The sequence below is a fragment of the Macaca mulatta genome, chromosome 1, assembly GCF_049350105.2.
Source record: "Macaca mulatta isolate MMU2019108-1 chromosome 1, T2T-MMU8v2.0, whole genome shotgun sequence".
Taxonomy (NCBI): Eukaryota; Metazoa; Chordata; class Mammalia; order Primates; family Cercopithecidae; genus Macaca; species Macaca mulatta.
Genome location: NC_133406.1, coordinates 70491778 through 70504081, shown reverse-complemented (window position 1 = coordinate 70504081; position 12304 = coordinate 70491778). Strand labels below are relative to the sequence as shown.

Here is a 12304-nt window from a genome sequence, read left to right as displayed (position 1 = left end):
TCCCAAGTAGCTGGAATCATAGGTGCTTGCCACCACGCCCAGCTCATTTTTGTATTTTTAACAGAGAGAGGGTTTTACCATGTTGGCCAGGCTGGTCTCGAACTTTCAACCTCAGGTGATCTGCCTGTCTTGGCCTCCCAAAGTGTCGGGATTACGGGTCTTCGCCTGGCTCCTGTTCAAATTTTGTTATGCATTTTAGTTGTAGCTTTATCATTGGGTGGTGCTAAGAAAGGATTTTCCTGGAGACTTTTTTTTTTTTTTTTGGTACTAATTGTGAAATAGTACATTCTTTTCTTCAGGCTAATTATTTAACTTTTTCAATGGATAAATGAAAATTTAGGGAGGGCTGCTTATATAAATAATTATTCAAAGTAAGAGATAACTGTTATTTCTTGCCCTCAAAAGAAGGGTACTTTCACAATGTATACTACTGGGTGATGAGTGCACTAAAATCTCAGACTTCCCCACTGTACTATTCATTCATGTAACCAAATACCACTTGTACCCCAAAAGCTATTGAAAATCAATCTGTGTGTCTATCTAGGAAAGAAAAGAAGGAAAGGAAGGGAAGAAGGGAGGGAGAATGAATGGGAAGGAAAGGGAAAGAAAGAAGGAAGGAAGGAAAGAGAAAGAAAAAGGAAAAAAGGGTACCCTCGAACTAATTTAGTGGGATTCAGTTAATATTTGTTACATGAATGAAAGACTATACCTGATATACTTGATTATCTTTATCTGATATGTATATACCAAAACATATCAGCAGTTTCTCAAAATGTTTCAAAAAATTATGTTTCAGATGTTAGATTTCTTCCTAATAAAGCTTGTGATCAATAAAATAAGTAAGTCCATTTCTAGCATAGACTTTGACACAAAAGGGCAATATGAGGACCATTTAACCTGAAAACTTAGCTCTTTAGTATTTGTAATTACTTAATATTTTTACTGTTTAAAATGATTTTCAAAATAAAGTTAGATGGCTCACCTACATTCCTTTCATCTAGGGTGCTTCGTTTCTGGGCCCCATCTCAGACTTACTGAATCAAAATTCTGTACTGCTGAAAACCAAACACTGCATGTTCTCACTCATAGGTGGGAATTGAACAATGAGAACACTTGGACACAGGGTGGGGAACATCACACACTGGGGCCTGTCGTGGGGTAGGGGGAGGGGGGAGGGATAGCACTAGGAGATATACCTAATGTAAATGACGAGTTAATGGGTACAGCACACCAATGTGGCACATGTATACATATGTAACAAACCTGCACGTTGTGCACATGTACCCTAGAACTTAAAGTATATATAAAAAAAAAGAAATCTGTACTCCTAACATACTCGTTAGGTGTTTCTTCTAACGTTTGAGAATCACTGTTTTAAAACATGAAAAAGCATATGAGAAAGTAGAGTTAGCTAAATGAAAGAAACTCTAAACTCACTGTATCTTTCAGTTTTTCCTATCATCAATCCAGTTGAGTCCTATTTCAGATCTAGTTACTCCACTCACTGCTACTGTCATAGCTTTGGATCAGTACATGATAAGTCAAAACTTCTTAGCATCCCTGATATTAAATACCCTTTACAGCCTGGTTCTTATATATTTTATCATCCATTTTTCCTTTCCTTTATTCTGTAGCCATTTAGAACTTTTCTCAGGTCTCCAAAGATTAGGATCTTGCAAATACTGTTTCCACTGCCTAAAATGCTTCTCTTTATTCCTTTTTTCCCCCTACCACTTTTTATCCATTGGACTTACACTTCTATTTCAAGCTCAAATGTTACTTCTTTAAAGTCTTACCTTTACCAGTTTTCCATTGTTCTGTGTCCTGATGGCATTTTGTTCATACCTCTATTGCTTTTATCAGTTTGCTTTGCAATTACCTGTTTCTTTCAGCAAACTGTGAACTCTTAGAGAGTAGGAATCATGTTGTGCTCATCTTTGTATTTCTCTTGTTTAGGCCTAGCTTCTTATAGATGTTCAATAATTGATTGTTCAATGCATAAATAAATTAATCACCGAAGTGGGGGCATTCATTAACTTGCCATATTTGTTTTCCTTTATTATTTTGTGTTTTCTAAATTTAGTTTATAGCACATTTCCATACAGAATATAAACCATGAGTTTTAGGGAACTTTTTATATATATTTTTTTTTCTTAAATAGATTCTGACATCAAAGTACTTGAAGATCAGTTTGATGAAATCATAGTAGATATAGCCACAAAACGTAAGCAGTATCCCAGAAAGATCCTGGAATGTGTCATCAAAACCATAAAAGCAAAACAAGAAATTCTGGTAAGATGATTTGCCTTTAAAATGTTATCGTATATTTTACCACAATAAAAACATTAAAATATAAGGCTCTACGTGGAGATAAGTGACATTTTGTTGCCTTTTTCTTTCCTGCCTCAATTAGTATTGTTTGTCTCTTACAAGACTTTCCTCTTCTAAATTGTACTATGACATAGTATAGTCATACTATACTGTGTTTTGAACACACTGGTTCAAAACTGAAAAAAATGAAAGATATAGTGAGTGGTTAAAATTGAAATTGGCGATGGAAGACTGACAATGACTTTATGATTCTGAGACCAGGATGGAAAAAGAAGCTTTTCTTTCAACACTTTTCTCTGTTTGTCGTTTGTTTTTGGCATATATTTATATGTTTGTATATTTTGGAAGGCCCTTTAGTTAAATTGATGATGAGATTGTTTTAGTACCTGTTCATAACACTGAAATTTGCTTTATGAATTGGGCGTAATTTGTTTTGCTGCAAAAATCATAACTATCTGGGTCACAAGACCAGGAATTCAGCTCCTTCGGCATGAGCTTTTTAGACAAGCAGAGTCATAGACTTCCTTCTTATAATTACTGTAGATACCAGTGACCAACCATATCACACCCTCATCTTTTCAGATTTGTTAGGAAATCTGGTAAAATAATCAGTAGGAAATAGGAAATCCACATGAAAATTGGACCCAAATCTTCCCTTGGTAGGGAGGGGAGGTTTGCTGGGAATAGCATTGTCCCTCCAGTGAGGTACATGTTGTGTTTAGATTATGCTATACTATTGCCTTTAGTTTTTGAAATTAGTACATAAGCATTCACATATAAATCTTCTAGTTGCCTCGGTTTCAGGATTGTTTCAGGGCATTATATGCCTGGTTTAATATTGTATCTAAAACATATTAGTTATTCTGTGAAAAACAATATTCATGAGCAGAATTTTTAACTTTTTTTTATAGCAGTTCTCAAATACCCCATTCCATCACTTCCCCCACCCCTCCTACTTGGAAGTTTTTTTCAGGAAAAACATTCAAAGTGTATTTTTCAGTGTCTCGCTTGTTACTGCCCCACTGCCCCCAAGCCCCCAAAGCTAGTCATCCATATTGCAGAAAAGAAAGACGGTTGGCCTAGGTGAGGTACTGCTATGGTAGTTTAAAAAGTAGTGCAAAATGGATGAGGTGAGGATACCAAAGACCTTTTTAAAATTTTTTCCTGCCCTGCCATGCCCTGTGTCTTTCCTCCCTTCTTCCCTCCTTGTTGCCCATACTGGTCTCAGACTCCTGAGCTCAAGACATTCTCCTGCGTGGGCCTCCCAAAGTGCTGCGATTACAAGTGTGAGTCACCACAGCTGGCAGAAGACCTTTTTTTTCTTCTTGTTTTCTTTCTTTTAACCTTTTTGGCTTCTGCTGGCTTTGGACAAGAATAAGGAAGAGCATTTTCCTCTTTCTTTTTGCCTGAGTTGTAGATTCTGTGCCAGTAATTCTGCTACTATAATTTCAGTGTGTCACAGGATATATAGGTTAGTGTGGTGGTAATGTAGCCTCACCACCTTTTAGAACCAAGTTTTCATGGAAATATGCATTTTGAGTTCCAAACGCTTGTCCTGAATGAACTTTTGAAACATAGTCAGTTCACAATTGGAGACTACCCTGTACTTTAAACATAACATTCAGTCTCTGTGCTTTTAATTTGCTTGATTGCTTCTTCTGATACTTTTTTATGGTGCCACTTCTCAGTGTATGCAGTAGGTGGCAGTACTGTAAAAGACATAATTCAGACTTAGTTTGACTGGTTTTACCTTCTCTCCTTCTCTTCCCTGCAGACAGTAGGATTTAATTTTTTTCCTCAAAAGAATGGTACTATTGGCCGGGCGCGGTGGCTCAAGCCTGTAATCCCAGCACTTTGGGAGGCCGAGACGGGCGGATCATGAGGTCAGGAGATCGAGACCATCCTGGCTAACACGGTGAAACCCCGTCTCTACTAAAAAAGAATACAAGAAAATTAGCCGGGCGAGGTGGCGGGCGCCTGTAGTCCCAGCTACTCGGGAGGCTGAGGCAGGAGAATGGCGTGAACCCGGGGGAGCGGAGCTTGCAGTGAGCCGAGATCGCGCCACTGCACTCCAGCCTGGGGCACAGAGCAAGACTCCGCGTCAAAAAAAAAAAAAAAAAAAAAAAAAAAAAGAATGGTACTATTTAATCTAGTATATTTGCCATATTAGCTGAAAGAGATGTTTATATGAAGCATTAAGTGATTAAATCTGTTTTAATTTATGTTATGTTTAGAAGCAGTACCACCCTGTTGTACATCCACTGGACCTAAAATATGACACTGATCCAGGTGAGTCGGTATCCATTTGTGGTAAAAATGAAGCATCTGCTTATAATTTTTATGGGTTTCTGATACTCTTCTAAAAGGATCAACATCAAGGATATTCTCCCTTTGATGCTTTAACTTCCTACAAGTTATTGATGTTTAGCATTTCAACTAGAATTAAGAGGACTAGCTTTATACCTGTTGACTCAGAATTCTAGGGGTGTTACCCCGGAATCTTAGCTTTTATAAAGTTCTCACCTGATGCAGACTATTATAACACATACCCATCTCTAACTTCTAATACCCTCCTATCTCTGTAATTGTACTTTCCAATCTTTGCATTACAGCCAAAGCTATACTATTAAGGCATTCTCTCATAGTGTCACACCTGGTGCAGTCACCATCATTGGTTTCTCATTATTTCTAAAATCAAATAAAAATATATTGAATTTAAGAAGAGATAAGTATACTCATTATGCCTTTGAACTCAGTTTTGTTTCCATTTAGATGTATCCCATACAACAGGGAGAAAGAAACTTGACACAAACAAATTTATGTAAATCCAGCAACAGAACTAGCATTGCTAAAAATGTAGATTATGTATATTTTCAAATGACTGTGTTCTCACATTTAAAAATTTATTACAGTTTTTCTAAGAGTCCTTTTGGAATTTCCCTTTGGCACTCAAAAATGCCATTTCTAAACTGTTAGGATAAAACAGTTAAATCCCCGATTTATTTATATGGGATATTTATACTTAAAGCTTTGAGTACTTTGTTGAATTCTGAATTACTCTTTAATATGTTCCTCCACCTTTCCCAAATATCTTAAGCTAATGGGATAAACCGAGGGGGGGGGGAAGTATAAGCATTAAGCTACTCTGAAGTTGATTAAAATCACATCACTTACTGTGTTTGACATTAAAAATTGACCTAGGACCTAACACTTATCAATTTCCATGGTTCACTAAAAAGGGGTAGTTGCCAATATGCAGTGGTTGACATATACTTGTTTTGGTTTTGAATAACATAAAAACAGTAATTGAAACTTGTGGTATTATGATATACTCAAGTATTACTTTTTAGATACAGTTAATTTCCCTCTAAAGAAACTTAGTTACCTTTTTATCCTAGGGAAAACACACTTAGTTAAATTATCCTTTGAAATGTGATTTTACTTTCACTGTTCTGATTATGTAGTACAAGTGGAAGAATCTTCTGTATCATATGATTCAGACTTCAAAAGTAAGCAAAAGAATTAGAATCTATCTTTTGGTAGATTTTGAGTTTTTTCATTATGTATTTTCATAACGTTAACAAGCTTAGAATAGCATCAGTTACTTAATGACAGCAAAATTAGCTTACAGTTATTAACTTTATATCTTTGGCCAAGTCACCTGACTTCTTCAAGCATCAGTTTCATTATTAGTAAAATGACGAATTATAGATTTGCTGTCTGATGCTTTTGGCGTGAATTCCAGCTCTGCACTAAATATTACAGAATGTCCTGCCTACTTATCAAGGTTGTAGTATAACCAAACCGCATAAGGGACTGTATAAACTATATAACCAAAACAATACATAACTAGTAGTTTATAAGGATATACTGTGTAATAATAATGCTATTATAAATTGCATCCCATTTATAATAGTATACTGTGGGGAAAAGAGAGATCAGACTGTTACTGTGTCTATATAGAAAGAAGTAGACATAAGCGACTCCATTTTGTTCTGTATTTGAGATGCTGTTAATCTGTGACCCTACACCCAACCCTAGCCTTGCAAGAGACATGTGCTGTGGTGATTCAAAGTTTAACGGATTTTGGGCTGTGCAGGATATGCTTTGTTAAACAAGTGCCTGAAGGCAGCTTGCTGGTTAAAAGTCATCACCATTCTCTTAATCTCAAGTACCCAGGACACATACACTGCGGAAGGTCGCAGGGACCTCTGCCTAGGAAAGCTAGGTATTGTCCAAGGTTTCTCCCCATGTGATAGTCTGAAATATGGCCTCATGGGAAGGGAAAGACCTAATTGTCCCCCAGCCTGACACGCATGAAGGGTCTGTGCTGAGGAGGATTAATATAAGAGGAAAGAAGGCCTCTTGGCAGTTGAGATAGAGAAAAGCATCTGTCTCCTGCCCATCCCTGGGCAATGGAACATCTCGGTGTAAAACCCGATTGTCTGTTCTATTTACTGAGAAAGGAAAAAACCGCCTTAGGGCTGAAGGTGGGACGTGCTAGCGGCAATGCTGCTCTTTATGCACTAAAAGGGTTTGTGGAGATGTTTGCGTATGCATATCAAGGCACAGCACTTTTCCTTAAACTTATTCATGTCACAGAGATCTTTATTCATATGTCTTACTGCTGACCTTCTCCCTACGATGATCCTATTATCCCGCCACTTCCCTTTTTCTAAGATGGTAAAGATAATGATGAATAAATACTGAGGGAACTCGGAGACCGGTCCTCTGTATGCTGAGCGCTGGTCCCCTGGGCCCACTTTTTCTTTCTCTATACTTTGTCTCTGTGTCTCATTTCTTTTCTCAAGTCTCTTGTTCCACCTAACGAGAAATGCGCACAGGTGTTGAGGGGCAGGCCACCCCTTCAGTATACATTATAGTATTGTATACCTTATAATCTACCGAACTGGTAGAATCATATGACTGATTAAAATGGCTTAGTAAGAAAGTGGAAAGCATAAATTTCTGTGGGCCTTAAAAGTCTGAATCAGCAGCATAGGAAAATTTTTGTGGGAACTTCTTGAAAGTTTTTTTTTCCTTTATTATGATATTAAGTGATACAAAATTTCTTTGAAAACTGACACTCTTAAAGAGGGTTGTCAGTTTTTCAAAACTAGGCAGTGTGTATAACATTGACTCAATTTAGTTACATTATGAACTTTGGGGAATACAAAGATAAAGCAGACAGATTCTCCCCATAAAGAGCTTATGTCTGAGTAGGAGAAATAAAAGATGAACATAAAACAGGATTCTTTCATGCCCCCTAACTGGTTCCTTTCCCAGCTTTCCCTGTTTGAGTAAGTGGCATCTATACCTACATGTTGCTTTAGCTGAAGTTAACCTTGATTCCTTCTTCTGTCAAGCTCCTCATACCCAGTCCATCAATAAGTCTCATAAATTGTTCTTCATATAATCTCACATTCGTTGACTTCTCTTCATCTTGCTATTGCCATCTCTATTCTAGGTTACCATCACTCTAGCCAGGATTTCTACAAATGCTCTCTTAGAAGGTCTTCTTGTTTCACTCTTGCTCTCTTCCATTTCATTCTGCATACATAGGGCAGAGTGATTTATTTTATTCTTTGAAATATTTCAAACATATAGAAAATAAAGAATGCAGCATAATGAACATAGCTGTTCCCACCACCCATATTTAAGTGTTAATCACATTTTGTCATACTTGTTTCAGAGCTTTTTAGCAACTAAAATGTTCAGATATGGTTGAAACTTTCTTTGTGTCTTCCACTATTCCATTTCATTCCCTCTTACCTCAGAAGTATAACCAGAATCCTCAAGCTGGGTAAATCCTTGCTATTCATGTTTTTATACTTAATTTATAGATACATATCCATAAACAATGTATGGGACTTACGTTTTTATATAAATTGTATCATACTGATCATATCATTCTGCAACTTTTTTCTCCATCAACATTGTGTACACACAGAGCTCTCTTTTCATTTAGCTATTGTATATAGTATTCCAGTTTATGAATATGCCACTGTCCATTCCTCTACAGGGGGACTAACTTAGATTGTTCGTTTTTTTCTTGACATCTTGTTCTAGGTTCCATTTTTTGTTTGAGACAGGCTGAAGCCACCCAGGCTGAAGTGCAGTGGTATGATCATGGCTCATTGCCACCTCAATCTCTTGGGCTCACGTGATCTTCCAGCCTCAACCTCCTGAGTAGCTGGGACTTCAGGCATGTGTCACCATGCCTGGCTAGTTTAAAAAATTTTTTTGTAGCTATGGGGTCCCACTGTGTTACCCAGGCTGGTCTGGAACTCCTGGGCTCAAGTTCTTCTCCTGCCTTGGCCTCCCAAAGTGCTAGGATTACAGGCATGAGCTACTGCACCAGCCTAGGTTTGTGTGTGTGTGTGTGTGTGTGTTTGGTTTTTTTAATTAGTCTTTTCAGAGAGTCAGCTTTTAGTTTTGTGGCCTTTCTCTAATTTTTTTGTTTGTTTGTTTTCTGGTTCCTTGATTTCTGATCTTTAGTATGATCCTCCTGTTTTTGTGGGGTTCCTGTTATTTTTAGTTTATTGAATTGAGCACTTAATTCATTTTTTTGTCTTATTTTTTAATAAATTCATTTAAGGCTACACATTTATCTCTAAGTCCTGATTTAGCTATATACCACAAGCATTGACATGTAGAACTTTCATAGTTCAGCTCTATTTTTTAGTTTCCAAATACTGTATCAAAGTTTTTGTTGTTGTTGGTTTTTGTTTTCTTTCTTTTCTTTTCTTTTTTTTTTTTTTTTTTTTTTTTTTTTTACCATTTTCCTTTTATTGCCTTCCATTGTGTTGATTGAATTTTCTTTTTCCTTTTATTTTTCTCTTTCTCAGTTTGGAAACTATATACTATGTTTCTATTCCATTTGTGTTTCCTGTAAATTTTATTTTATTTTATTTTATTTTTATTTTATTGAGATGGAGTCTTGCTCTGTCACGCAGGCTGTAGTATAGTGGTGCAATTATAGCCTCACTGCAATCTTGACCTCCCAGGCTCAAGCAATCCTCCCACCTCAGCCTCTCAAGTAGCTGGGACTATAGGTGCAGGCCACCATGCCCAGCTAATTTTTTTTTTTTTTTTTTTTGAGACAGAGTTTCTCTCTGGTTACTCAGGCTAGAGTGCAATGGCGCGATCTCAGCTCACTGCACCCTCCGCCTCCTGGGTTCAAGCGATTCTCCTGCCTCAGGCTCCCAAGTAACTGGGATTATAGGCATGTGCCATCACACCTAGCTAATTTTGTGTTTTAAGTAGAGACAGGGTTTCACCTTGTTCATCAGGCTGGTCTTGAACTCCTGACCTCAGATGATCCACCTGCCTCAAGTCTCCCAAAGTGCTCCGATTACAGGCAGGAGCCACTGTGCCTGGCCTAAGAAATATTTTAATTTTCTTCTTAGTTTCTTTATTGACACAGTTGTTCAGGAGCATGTTGTTTAATTTCCATGTACTTGTATAATTTCCAAAATTCCTTTTGTTATTGGTTTGTACTTTTTTTTCCGTTGTGGTCTGAGAATATACTTGATATGATTTTGAATTTTTTTTTTTTTTAGGCAGTCTCGTTCTGTCGCCCTGGCTGGAGTGCAGTGGCATGTGTGATCTTGGTTCACTGCTGCCTCCTCCCCCTGGGTTTAAGCAGTTGTCATGTGTCAGCCTCCCAAGTAGTAGCTGGGATTACAGGTGTGCACCACCACACCCAACTAATTTTTGTATTTTTAGTAGAGACGGGGTCTTATCATGTTGGCCAGGCTGGTCTTGAACTCCTGGCCTCAAGTGATCTGCCCACCTCGGCCTCACAATGTGCTGGGATTACAGGTGTGAGCCACCGTGCTCAGCCTGATTTTGAATTTTTAAAATGTATTGAGACTTGTTTTGTGGTCTAACATACCTATCCCTGTATGTCAGAATGTTTCATGTGCTGATGAAAGAATGTATATTCTGTAGCAGTTGTGTGAAACATTCTGTCCATGTCTGATAGGTCCATTTGGTCTAAAGTGCAGTTTAAATTCAATGTTTCTTTGTTGTATTTCTGTCTAGATAATCTGTTTTATGTTGAGAGTGGGCTGTTGAAGTCCTCAACTACTATTGTGTTGATGTCTCTCTCTTTAGATAATATTTGCTTTAATCTGGATGTTCTAGTGTTGGGTATATATATATTTAGAATTATTATATCCTCTTTCTGAATTGATCCCTTTATCATTATGTAATGATCTCCTTTGTCCTTTTTTACTATTCTTGACTTAAAATCTCTTTGATCTGATACAAGTATAGCTACTCCTGCTCACTTTTGGTTTCCATTTGTGTGGAATATCTTTTTCCATTCTTTCACTTTTAGTCTGTATGTGTTTTTACAAGTGAAGTGAGGTTCTTGTAGGCAGCATATAGTTGGGCCATGCTTTTTTATCCATTAAGCTATTATTTGTCTTTTAAGTGGATAATCTGTTTACACTCAAGGTTATTATTATTGATATGTGAGGGCTTATTTCTGTCATTTTATTAGTTGAGTTCTGGTTGTTTTATATATCCTTTGTTCCTTTCTCTCATTGTTTATCATTGTGGTTTAGTGGTTTTCTATAGTGCTAACATTTGAGTTTTTTTCTCTTTCTCATTTGTATGTCTGTTCTTCCAGTGAGTTTTATAATTTTATGTGTTTTCACATGATGGTAGATACTGTCTTTTTGCTTCCAGATGTAGAACTTCCTTAAGCATTTTTTGGAGGGCTGGTCTAGTGATATTGAATTCCTCACTTGTCTGAGAAAGACTTTATTTCTCTTTCATTTTTGGAGGATAGCTTTTCTGGGAATAATATTCTTGGTTGACAGATTTTTTTTCTTTCAACACTTTAAATATATCATTGCATTCTCTCCTGGCCTCTAATGATGCTGCTGAGAGATACACTGTTAGTCTGAAGGAAGCTTCCCTTCTATGTGACTTTAAACCTTTCTCCTGTTTTTAGAATATCTTTCTTTGCCTTTTGATAGTTTGAGTATAATGTGTCTTGGTGAAGACCTTTTGGGATTCAATCTATTTGCAGAATTTTGAGCTTCCTGTATCTGTATATGTATATCTCTTGCAAGATTTGAGAAGTTTTCAGCTACTATTTTGTTAAATAGATTTTCTTTTCCTTTACCCATTGCTTCTCCCTCTACAATACCCAGAATTCAAATATTTGGCCAGTTTATGCTGTCCCAAATGTCAGTTAGGCTTTCTTCATTTTTTAAAAAAATTCCTCCTCCATTTTATTGTCATTGTTTGTTTGTTTTGAGACAGGGTCTCACTCTGTCACCCAGGCTAGAGTGCAGTGGAGTGATCATAACTCACTGCAGCCTCGAACTCCTGGGAGGCTCAATGGATCCTCCTGCCTTAGTCTCTTGAGTACTGAAGTTCTGAAATTATTTATTCTGCTTGATCTAGTCTATATTTTTAAAATTTTATTTCAATAGTGTTTGGGTCACAGGTGGTTTTTGGTTACATGGATAAGTTATTTAGTGGTGATTTCTGAGATTTTAGTGCAGTCCTCACCCAAGCAGTGTACTCTGTACCCACAATGTAGTCTTTTATTCCCTCAACCCTGCAACTTTCCCCCAAAGAGTCCCTGAAGTCTTTATCTCATTCTTATGCCTTTGCATCCTCATAGCTTAGCTGCCACTTATACATGAGAATATACAATGCTTGGTTTTCTGTTCCTAGGTTACTTCACTTAGAATGATGGACTCCAACTCCATCCAGGTTGCTGTGAATGCTATTATTTTGTTCCTTTTTATGACTGAGTAGGATTCACATTTTTTTATCCACTAGTTGGTTGATAGGCATTTGGGCTGGTTCCATATTTTTGCAATTGCAAATTGTGCTGTTACAAATGTGTGTGCATGTCTCTTTTTCATATAATGACTTATTTTCCTTTGGGTAGATATCCAGTAGTGTCATTGCTGGATCAAATGGTAGTCTTGCTTTTAGTTTTTTA

General features: G+C 37.1%; 1 protein-coding gene across 3 annotated transcripts in view; it reads left to right on the top strand.

The window, feature by feature from the left end:
* Positions 1-12304, top strand: part of NSL1 (NSL1 component of MIS12 kinetochore complex) — a 43489-nt gene that overhangs the window by 5670 nt on the left and 25515 nt on the right. For 2 of the 3 annotated variants that reach the window (XM_015117156.3, XM_001107619.5), the window contains exons 3-4: positions 2162-2292; positions 4566-4620. In XM_015117156.3, coding sequence (XP_014972642.2) covers positions 2162-2292; positions 4566-4620 — 186 coding nt within the window. Of the gene's footprint in view, positions 1-2161; positions 2293-4565; positions 4625-12304 lie in introns of all 3 variants that reach the window. The other variant, XM_015117160.3, reaches the window with a different exon arrangement.